At 42.3% G+C, this 11,711-nt stretch overlaps 1 protein-coding gene across 1 annotated transcript in view; it reads left to right on the top strand.

Moving 5' to 3' along the window:
- Nucleotides 1-5,029: 5,029 nt before the first annotated feature.
- fgd (faciogenital dysplasia) overlaps nucleotides 5,030-11,711 on the top strand; it is a 44,817-nt gene continuing 38,135 nt past the window's right edge. Inside the window, exon 1 of the mRNA XM_026333008.2 lies at nucleotides 5,030-5,201. Coding sequence (XP_026188793.1) covers nucleotides 5,180-5,201 — 22 coding nt within the window. The 5' untranslated portion in view covers nucleotides 5,030-5,179. The remainder of the gene's footprint in view (nucleotides 5,202-11,711) is intronic.

Below are 11,711 nucleotides of genomic sequence, written 5' to 3'. Positions count from 1 at the left end.
GTTTTCTGTTTGCTGGAAGCAATAGCATTGTGATAATAAAATTAGCTGTGCAAACTTTATATTGTCATATTGTGTTTCAGTATTGATCCATAATGAAAGTTTGATATCTTTATATGAAATAATGACTTCACCTGTATGTTGGTATTTATTTGAGTTGTCATGCAGTACTGTATTCTTATCAATAATGTGCATTATGATTAGTGGCATATTGATTACAGCTAAATGTCATATGCATGTTTCTCAGTAATGGGACCTTTACACAGAATTGAAAACAAACATGTAAACTTTTGTTAGGTGTTTTACAAATGTGGGGTGGGGGGGGGGGAAGACAAACGTTACTTCTGATGTATTACTGCTGAACTAATCCTATGAAAGTGTTTTGTTTGTTTTCTAGTAGAGAGGGGCATGTCTGTGTAAAGGTAGTCATACTGGCTAAAATCAATAAATGTGACTTAAGTTCCAAGGTGTCTGTGTGTTGTTATTTATAGCTCCACCTTAGCAGCAGCAGCCGATAAAGGGTTAACACAAATCTATAGTCTGCAGCCCTGGTGTCACCTCGGAGTGTTCCCAGCTGGAAGCCAGGGGTAGGGGAAGTTCCCAGCTGTCTGAGCAGCTCCAGGACATGATCGCATTTCACACAATGCACAAAAACACTTCCACTAACCCCCACCTCAACCCTCCTCTCTCTGTCTTTTCTCTGCTGTCTCACTTAAGTCTACCTCCTCCCTTTGCTTTTCTCCATTTCTCACTTCTTTTCCTTTCTTCCCCTCTCCCTGCCTTCTGGAGATCCACCCATGGTCTGATCAGAGCCAGTTTCTGTTGACCTTTGGCACACCCAGCATTCCTGTCCAGGCTCTGGAGGCCCAACGCTCTGCCCAATTAATACTGGGATGATTTTCTTTGCAGTGATTTTAAAATGGTGGAGAAACACTGTTGGGCTCTCTTGTGAGCACCCCACACTTGAATACTATTACAGATGAAAAGTGTTTTATAACAATACACATTAATAATAAGTTGTTTCAACTTTTTGGTCAAGTACTTTTTTTCAGACTTTTTTCAAGTCCTCTGATTTTGTCACTTACTCTAAATGAACATAGTAATGTAAAGCAGAGCGGCCGAAGCTTAATGTTACACCAATGTGTTCATGTTCTTTAGCAATCTATTTTTAATGCTCTGCTCATTGCAAGCTGGTTTTCACACATTCTCAGTTGCAACATAAGGTGTCAGGTTGTTAAAACTGGATGGAGATTACTTCTGTGCAGTCATCTTACTGTAGGCAGCTTTATTACAAATTGTAGCTGCCAGTTGATTATTGTGACATTATGCAAAAGCTTAGCCTTGTTTTTGTGCTCATAGAAGCAGAACTTCTATTTTGTTTAATTTACCTGAGCTACTGAAATCTTTTTACTTCTGGTAAAAGTAATAACCCACTGGTGTACATATGTGTCGCCTTGGGAGTCACTGATTTTAATATCACTCAAGCAGTGAACTTACTTGTGCTGAAATCCACATGCAGTGCTCTTGTGAAAACTACCCTGACACAATCCCACACCGTAAAAGGCCAAGAGTGTCATCCTGACTATAAATGAGCCCTAACAGACAGTCCTGATACATGTGGAAAAATTACAGAGGTTTAGCACTCAACAACAATGAAATACTCCACTAACATAGAACTACATATACAAAAAACAGAGGGGCAATCTCCTAATATGCTGGCTCATACTCCTCCCATAATGCAATTCAATAAGGCTGCTTTATCAGGGTTGTTTTTTTTTCATTATTTCTGTAAATCTCCTTCCAGAGCCACAGGCTGAGTCATGACAAATGAACTAAACTTCATGTATGTTTGAGTGCCCCTCTAAGTGAATGCACAAATGCTGATTTTAGAAGGTGTACACGAACATATAATAAAATTTTAAGCATTTCAGTAACAGTAATAAGAAAACTTAACATACATGAAAATGTTTGCATAAATGATCATCACACCCACACACTGCTGTTGTTTAGTACAGTGAAAGCATCTGCAGCCGTTTATCGTGCTGATTGAATCTGAATGCCAGAGTATTAATCAGAGCCAGAAGGAAGAGGTCAGTTCACTGACAACCAATGACATCACTGTAGCAACAGTGTGGCCTTTGTTGGTGCTAGTCTCCTCTTATATCCTCCCTACCCATGGCTCAGCTGGCAAAGGAAATATGGGTCAGTGGGATTCATTCCATGGCATCAGTCCCACTCTATTAATATGCAGGTGCTGTGATTATACGCTGGGTGGAGGGGGTTTGATACAGCTGTTTCATATCTCAGCTGGTGCACTATTCAAATTCACCACTTGAGGTCCCTGTGCTACAATCCTCATGAGCTGCTTGAGTCAGTAAATGTTACTTTAAAAGAGAGACAGTGTGTGTGTGTGTTTGCACTGACAAAGAGTCTTCTTTATGTGTATCAGCCAGAGCCGTCATGTGATGAATCCATGTGGAGCCTGAAGGATGAGCAGCACTGATCATCAACACCACACTTGCCTCACATGGATTTGACTCAGACACACGTTTCTGAACAGCTGCAGTAGAGCAGAAATAATAGCACTGAGGATGTTTCCAAATCTATGACCTGCAGAGCGTGAGCTCAGCTCCATGATGCATTAAAGCATTCCTTAGTCCTGGCGCTGGACACAGGGTGTGAGTGTCCTCCCTGCTGTGACTCAGATCTGTCTCTATTGTCTTCACAAAACTCTTGGTGTGGTCTCATAATGGAAGGTTACCGCAGTATCATCTGTGCTCATAGATGAAGTGTTGATTCAATCGGTATGGGGTTTTCATTTGCACCTGAAAAAGAGTGAACGAGTAAAGACTGGCACCCCGGTTTAGAGTGTGATTAGTTATATGACTGGGGTAACATGACGGCTTCCTACAAGTGTAAAAAGCTCCAGGTAGCTCATCTCACACTTATCTGTGTCAGTGTTCACACCTATCCTTCAGCTCGGCTGCTCATCTGCCCCTCAGTCATCTTTCTTTGTTATTTCTAATTGTCTTTTTCTTTTTCTCTCACCTTTCCTACTTTCCCTTCATCTTCCATTTTCCTCTCTTCCTCTTTGCTCTGTGCTTATCAGTGGAGGAGTCCTGGTGTAGTGGAAATCACTTATCCCAAGGGACTGCTTGGTCTTCTGCTTTGTGTGGAACAGCATGCTCCAAACAGGCTCCAAACAGGGTCCACACAGGCTGGCAGGCAGCTCCATGAAGCTGGAGGCATTAACAGGAGCGTTGGTCGCCTCTTCTGTTTAAAACACAAGTTCAGTCATCCACAAAACACTTGGCCTTTCAGACTCTGCACTGACATATCCAGATTTATTCTCTAAAGCAAATAAAGAAAAGGCTAAAGTGAAGTAAAACCTTTTTGCATGTACTTGTATGTGCCAAATGGATACATTGTTTTGCAAATGAAGTGATTAGAGTGCAGTCATAGTGCTGGTATAAATGTGAGAAGAGGTGATGCAGCTACAGCTTATTAGAGAGGCGTACAGGTCAACATAGTGGCCTTCTGCCAGACAGGGAGGCTTTATCATTAGACTCCCTGCTGTTGTCTGTGTTGATCCGAGGAAGATGAAAAGTGTGCAGCAGCAGCAGGACACACAAAAGGGGTTAATGACGCGTAGATGAGTCGACACGGGTTTCTAAAAAGATGGCTGGTTGCTCGGAGAGACAGACGCAGAGAGGGGTGGGGAGGGCCACGGAGTTATGTTCCTGATGACTGGTTAAAAAAATTCAAAGTTTTCATTATGTAGAAAAATGCTCCCTAAATCTGATGTTATTCATTTTTAACATTTGGCTGCTGTAGCTGGTTGGGGTGTAAACTTAGAGCTAGTTTAGGTCTGGGCCCCTCCAGAGAAATCTGCAGGCATCCTGCGATGATTAATGGCTGAGGAAAGAAATGTCACAAATTTGTGTCATTTTTTTCTCTCTCTCTAACCTTTACTGGAAATAATATTTTCTTCCTCTTCTTTGTTTTTTGAACAGAACCAGTAAATCAATTTAGAGGATAAATAAGTTGTTGGTGGAAATGTAAAGATCTGACAGGTGAAAATGGGTCCCAGCTATAGAGTGCTTTAATGGAAGAGCTCACAAACAAAACTACTTGTTAAAGCTTTAAATATCAATATTATTTTATTAGCTTATGTTTTTATGTAAAGTAGCTGTGTAATGAATGTTGTGAAAATACATCACTTCCAGCTATAATGTATAAAGTAGCAAAAAAGGAAAACACACACACAAATACTAGGGGTTCGACATTGTATTGTATCCTGATATAAAGACCTTCCACCAGTGCAGACAAGAAAGTTAATTTCATACAGCTGACTGGGGGGATCAGAGCTGGCTTTCATGGATACAGCAACTAAACAGGGCAAGCAGGCAACAGAAGCTCCATTTTATTGTAGTCTGCAAAATCAAGATTTATTTCCTCCTGTGAGAAATCCAGAGGCAGCACTCATCGAACAGGCTGAAGCTCCTGATAATCAGTTAATAGATCAGCAGAAAGCCTGAGCAGTGACATAGAAACACCAATTGGCAGCTGTGGAGTCTTCAGAGCAGGACTGTGGAAACAGGCCTCATCCTTTGCATGACTTCACTGAGATACAACACTGCACTTTGAATAAACAGGCAGATCATAGACAGATCTGTGCTTAGGCTGCAGCCGCTGCTTTCAAGTCCAGTGGCGAGTTAAGGGATAAGATGAACTTGGTTTTCCACGGCTTATGATTCATTTTACCATCCACACTTAATGAATGGGGTTGTGGTGCGCGCGCCTCGCACTGGCGAGAACGCGCATTTTCTTTCGGTGTGTTTTTTTTTCAGCAGCACAGATGAGATAGTTCAGTTTCTGGAGAGGGAAGAGAAAGGACTACATGGAGGACTACTGCGCTCTTTATCCTGCACAAACACACAATGTGGCCTGCGTAAAATCTCCCGTGTCAGCTGAGAGACCATGAAGTGTCCTTAGTGTGGGCTTTGTTGTTTTTTTTTTCGTCCGAACAGGAAAAGGACGGGTGGTGTGGTGGGGGGCGTCTCTGAAGTGGAGGCGCTCCTCCGAGTTTAGTCCACCGTCCGTGCGCTGGAGCCACCGAGAGCAGTTAGTCCGAATAAAGGACGGCTTCAGCACAGGAAGACCGGGCACAACTTTGCGCAACATGCAGGGGGTTTCGGCTACTGGTGAGTGAATCGCTCTGTGGAAAAGCGAATCTCCCTCTTTGTCTTCTTTACCTAAAATAAGCTTCTCTGCGGTTTTCTGGAGTTGTTTCCAAATCGCTACGCTGTGAATTGCTCGCAAGGTTTGAATTCCACAATGCTTTTGCCAGCTGTCAACGGGGCAGCTGCAGGCCTGCTTCAACCCCGAACAACGTAAAGAGTTGTTTTACTCATCAGGCTGCTCGACACACACTCTCACACACACACACTCACACACACAGAGGAGCGGTATTGGGGAGCTTGAGCTGACACGACAAGAATAGGAGCACAGCAGTGCCAAACCCTGACAGAAGGATCTCTGACCTCACCAATACCCCACTGACGCAGATCCCCCTTACACACACACAATGATGATGTTAGTTATAGTATTTTGAAGTACAGTCATTCATCTACAGTTGTGTGTGTGTGTGTGTGTGTGTGTGTGTGTGTGTGCGCGCGCGCGCATTGGGGGGCGCCATAAGAGTTACACTATCCTTGTGTGGAATGTGATTTGGATGGAAGAGACAGTGTGTGTGATGCACAGCTCATGAGATTAGAAATGTGCTGAAAGTGTCTGTTACATCTTTTAATTTATGTTCGACCACAACAGCAAAGACAAAATGCAAACTCTGACACAGGAACAATGATCTGGACATGGTGTGTAATGAACAGTTGCTTTAGAAAGAAATGCAAAGAAAATTCTCCCCTAGTTTTTGTTTTTTTTCCCCCTTTCTTTTTGTTCTAAATCAGCTGTACGCTCTGCACTGTGTCCAGATCATTGTTGCCATGTCAGTTTTTGCATTTTGCCTGATGTTGAGATGACAGATCTGGGGCAGTTGGCTTAATATTTCTATCAACTAACCACAGTGAGTTACTGTGAAAAACACACTCCATAGAAAATTCTGCTAAATCTCAGGATCTTTAACAGAATGAAGGTCCAGCATGCATACAGGGCAGGGGGAGGGGATGAGAGAGTGATAGGGATGAAGTGCTGATGGGATGATATCAGGCTGCAGCAGAGGTAAGCTATGCAGAGAAAAAGAGCGTGTTTGTTGTGCGACTCAGGGGAGGAATCGATCTGCCGTCCTCCTGGCTGACTTTCTTTTTCTGGCAGTCCAGCAGTGTATCGTTTCTCTCCCACACACATACTCATTCCCAAGGCCTTGCTTTTTATTTTTTTGCAGTCCTCTCTTGCTCTCCCACACTGTCCCAGATCAGTGTCTGCCCCCTCATCTCCCTGCCTGCCTTAAACCCCCTTCCCCAACACACACACAGCTCCAGAGCTCACTGCAACTGCCGTCAGATGAAATATATCTCATTTTTTTCTCTTTTGTAAAGTTCCCTCAACTCTATTCCTTCCACATGGGAACCCAACCAGTCCATGCACTCTCTTATGCTTATTTTTATGTTTATGATGGGGAGGGTCAGAGGATGGTGGGCTGCTCGCATTAAATCATTGGAGAATCTGTTAAAACAAACCACAACAAAATAAACTTTGGTGGGGTAGATAGCACGCCTCTCAGTTTGAATTCCACCTCGGTCTGCAGACTTGTTTCCAACTTCCATAAACGTTTCACTCTCAGCTTTTACCTTCTGCACGCTCTAGGTCTCACTCAAAAGTGGGTGAGTCTCTGCCACAGATGCAGGACAATGTGGTGGACAATGTGCCCATGTGGTGGGCTAGATTGTCCTGCATGGATGTCCTGCGTGGCTGTTTAGGTTATTTATTATTAACAAAAGCTATTGGGCCTGTCTGTGTTTAACCAAGCCAATGTAAACATTTCCCCTCTGTGTTAGATAAACACAGAGCACAGGAGTTAGAGAGGAGGGTGGTGAGTGTATTATCTGCCCAGCTCCCCTTGTTTCCACTTTTTTTTTTTTGGCTCAGATGCCCCTGCTCTTGCTCTCCCTCACTTTCAAAGACTTGGTGGATCCATGGTTCACCCATTGGTCACCAACATTGGACACCAACATTATACAGTGGGTGGAATAAGTATTGAACATGTCATCGTTTTTCTCAGTAAATATATTTCTTAAGGTGCTATTGACATGAAAGTTTCACCAGATGTTAACAACCCATGCAGTCCACACATAGATGTCCATAAACTCAGTCATGTGTACGAATGTGAAATGACAGGGAAAAAATATTGACTGAAATTGTTTACTGAAATTGAAGTAGTCACATGCATTGCTCAGGTGTAATTTTGGCCCATTCTTCTATACAAACAGTCTTCAAATCTTGAAGGTTCTGTGAGCCTCTTATATGAACTCTGATCTTCAGTTCTTTCCATAGATTTTCAATTGGATTCAAGTCAGGTGATTGGCTGGGCCATTCTAGCAGTTTTATTTTCTTTCTCTGAAACCAGTCCTTGTCTGTGTGTTTGGGATCATTGCCTCGCTGAAATGCCCACCCTTGTTTCATCTTCATCATCCTGGTAGATGACAGCAGATTTTTATCAAGATGTCATCCTTCCTTCAATTATGTGAAGTTAGCCAGTACCGTATGCTGAAAAACAGCCCCACACCATGATGTTCCCACCTCCAAACTTCACTGTTGGTATGGTGTTTTTAGGGTGATGTGCAGTGCCATTTCTCCTCCAAACATGGTGTATTATGACATCCAAAGAGTTCAATTTAGGTCTCATCTGCCCAGACTATATTCTCCCACTATTTCACAAGCTTGTCCAAATGTTGTGCTGCAAACCTCAAACTTCTTACTGAGAAAAATGATGATGTGTTCATATTTATTTTACACGCTGTATTACAGACACCACAATACTCTATGTGAGCCTTACTACATTAGTGAAGGTTCATCTCAGTCATGCAGGATGGATAGTGGGATCCAAATTACTATACAGGAGATTTGTTTGAAATAGCATCCTCTAGTCTGACTCTGCTTGTAGGTTTATCTATGAAATAGCTGGTGGAAGTCGCACATTTTCTCCTTGCAGTACATTCCTTCTGTTTTGAGTTGCCTAGCAGTTTTTCTCATTGATTTCATACATTAGTTTAGTGGCTCAGTAATGTCTTTGATGAGCTACATCTGCAAGAATCAACTGCACATCTTCTTTAAGTCTTGTCGTCATGGTGAGGGTGCAGTGGTTTGGTCATGTCATGTCTCTACCACTCTACGGAGACCTTGGACTATATATATGTACACACTGTATGACAGAGTCTGAAACCTACGCTGTGTAAATTTTATCTGGCAACCTGTGGTATGGGCGGAAGTGCTGCACAGAAGTACGAGGCGCAATAGACATTAATAGACAATTGTTTGCTAAGAATAATGTGCAGAGCCTGCTTCTAGTGCTAAGACAGGCTTAACACATCATGCTTGCAGCTCCACATTTATCCCACAGACCTGAAACTGAAATAGTTTTTATCTGTCTGAAAGAAAGAGAACATGTGCATATTTTTGAATGTCATTCTTTTTTTAGTATGTGACTCCATCAGAGTTCCAGTACACTCTGACTGAAAAATATAGGTGTAAGAAATAATAATGTGAAGTTTGATTAGATAGATTAGATAACACTTTATTGATCTGCATCCAAAAAAACAACAACAATAATAATAATAATAATAATAATAGGTTAAACTTTATTGTCCCAGAGTGAAATGATTTGGTGTTGACATTCTCAGGGTGAGCAACACACCAATCGCCCAAAAATGTGGTGTATTCCTGAAAGCACCAATCTCTAACCTCCCTACATTTCTGTCCTCCTCCACGTCTCTGTCTCATTCTGTGTGTTGTGTGTGAGAGACACCATGACTCAGTATCATGGCCATTGAGGAGCTTCGGGCTTCTTCCTGTCTAAGTGTCACATTGATTTTCCTAATGGTGGTCATGTGTAGGTCCTGCTTTTGCACAGTTTGTGTGTTCATGTGTAGAAAGGAGGCCACTTATGTGATTGATTCCTTTTCTGACAGTTTGAATTGAAATCTGCAGTGCACTGCATGAAGAAGTCTGGTCCTTTCTTACATGCTATGCAACTTAACCGGGTGGGATTAGAAACAGTTTTGTTTTGCTGTACTGCTTCCTATAGCTGCAGTGACTACACTGTGGCGGTATGGACACTCCTGTTCAACAGGTTCTTGAATCATTTTCAGGTATGTTGCTTTGAGAGGTGTGTTTTGAATTGATATGTAATTATACAGCAGTTTTCATTGACTGTCACTAATTGAACAAGGATATTGTGACAACCTTTCACCACACCTAAATCTTCTTTTTAGTTGCTCATGATGCCTGGGTACAAAGTGCAACTCTTCTTCTGATGACTCAAATCTAAATCATTTTTTAGTGATTGTCCTGACTGCAGTTTGGTAGAATAAGACGCTGTGTTACAGTCACAGACAGCTGGGCGAACTTTAGAAGCATTTTAAATTCCTTCATTGTAACAGAGCCAAGCCAGTTTTCAAAGACTCTATACTCATCTTTCAACATAATTCTGCTTTGGCATCACTGCCATGAAGTATGTGATGCAGTAGTGGTGCTAAGAAACTGGCTATTAGGCAAATAGAAATGATCTTATACCAGAAGATCACAGGGATGTTCAAATACTGTTTGATATTAGGATGTTTCTGTTCAGAGTAGCTGCTCTTCCTGCAAAATATGTTTATATTGGAGGCCTGTTGGCCTGTAGTGGGGTCTGGCTGACACACACACTTGCACATACGCACACACACATACACAGACGACGGAAGTGACCTAGTTTTCCTAAATGGTACCAACTGTTGAGGACTTGGAAATGGACAGAATTACTTGGTGTCACCCAATAAAGGGCATACATGTTTAACACTGAGCATTACCCCAGAGACTAAATGAATATCATTCTGGTCATCTTGGTAGATTGAGCTGTATGTACGCCAGATGCTAGACTGGAATACTTGTAGGTTTGTGAGAGTGGGAGTGCTCATTGAGGATTGTAGAGGGACTCTTCGTGGCTTGTCTCAAAATGGAAAAAGTCATCTGAAATCAGCACTGAGGTCTGATAGATAGAAGAGAGAAAGGGCCCACAGTAGCCAGCAGTGTCTCACAACCTAAAAGTCTTTGTTTATATCTCAGTCACACAGGCAGTCAGTTTATCCACAGCCGTCTGTGTCTGTCTGTGTCTCTTCTCCAGTCGGCTGTCTGTCTGGATTGGACCTACCCTGATGAGGGGGATTTTCCTGGGAAAGTCATATGGAAAGAAAAAAAAAAGAGCCCTAATAGTAAAAGCATGTTCCATTCAATTTCTCTCTCTTTGTCTGTGTGTGTGTGTGTGTGTGTGTGTGTATGTGTGTGTGTGCATTTTATGAGTTGAGCTCACACTGAATGCATTGTGTTTTTCCTCTCTGATCATCAGAAGAGCAGGCTCTCTGGAAGCAGGGCTTCCTGTACACACTAGGGCGAGGCAAGGGGATCTGGAGAGAATGGAGGCAGTGAGGAGGAGGAGGAGGAGAGAAAATAAAGAGGTAGAACTAGCTTGTGGTCACCTCTAGGTTGGGGTTCTGGTTCACAACTTTAACACTGATGGGGAACCTCACATTTGTAATACCATATGATTCATCGGCATCGTCGATAGACAACAAAAACATGGAGTTACTGTTAGAAACAGTGAGCACTATAGAGAGATGGAGTAAAGGACTGTTAGCATGATTGTTTTTTTTACTTTTTTTCCATGGTCAAATATAACATAAGCCTAAAAAAGTCAGTGTCATATCAAAAGTATGTTTTTAGATTCATTATTTATTATCTTCCATACAGAAAGAACGATGCTTTAGAGCACAGTCAGCAGTAGTGTAAACTACATCATGTGCAGTTAATATTACTGCTGACTACACTTGAAGAGATCCTCCAGGACTTTTATTGTTGATCTTAATCCGCCTGCCCCCCCCCCCGATCAGTACACACACCACCATTCACATTCGCTCACCTGATACAGCCATAAACCATGTGTCTTCCTAGTCTCACTGACTGTGGCCAACAAGGACAGTCTGTGTTTCTCCATGCTTTCTCCGCTGGGTGCACTCCCACCCCCCCCCCCTTCTGCTCTGCCCTTCTGTCGTCATTAACCATTGTCTCCCTTTCCTCTTCCTTCCTTCAAGACTCTATATTATTGGTACAGAGCACCAGACTTTGATACCAAAAGAGCTGCTTAAGATATTTCACTCTTTTTTTCTTATTTAACACTTTACTTGCTGGGCTACACAGAGCCTGTCAGTACTGAGGAACCTTTCCTTGTTTTTATTTTGTCTCCTCAGCTCTCGTCCACCACCTGTCACAGATTAACTCCTTTTTAAGTGGCACTGGAACAAAGCTCTTATTTAGTGCGCTATAGCACACTGTTACGATTTGTTATGACTACAGATCTATCTTAGCTCATGTGACTTTAGTGTCATACCATCACTCTACATCTCAGCTGTTATTACTGTCGCTCACTAAATGGCGAAATAAAGCAGGAGAAACAGCTTTTACGACTCTATACACGAACCTGTCTTCTCTTTGATATGATTTGT

The sequence above is a fragment of the Mastacembelus armatus genome, chromosome 7 (assembly GCF_900324485.2).
Source record: "Mastacembelus armatus chromosome 7, fMasArm1.2, whole genome shotgun sequence".
In the NCBI taxonomy this organism is placed as follows: domain Eukaryota; kingdom Metazoa; phylum Chordata; class Actinopteri; order Synbranchiformes; family Mastacembelidae; genus Mastacembelus; species Mastacembelus armatus.
This window is presented reverse-complemented; position numbering and strand designations above follow the sequence as displayed.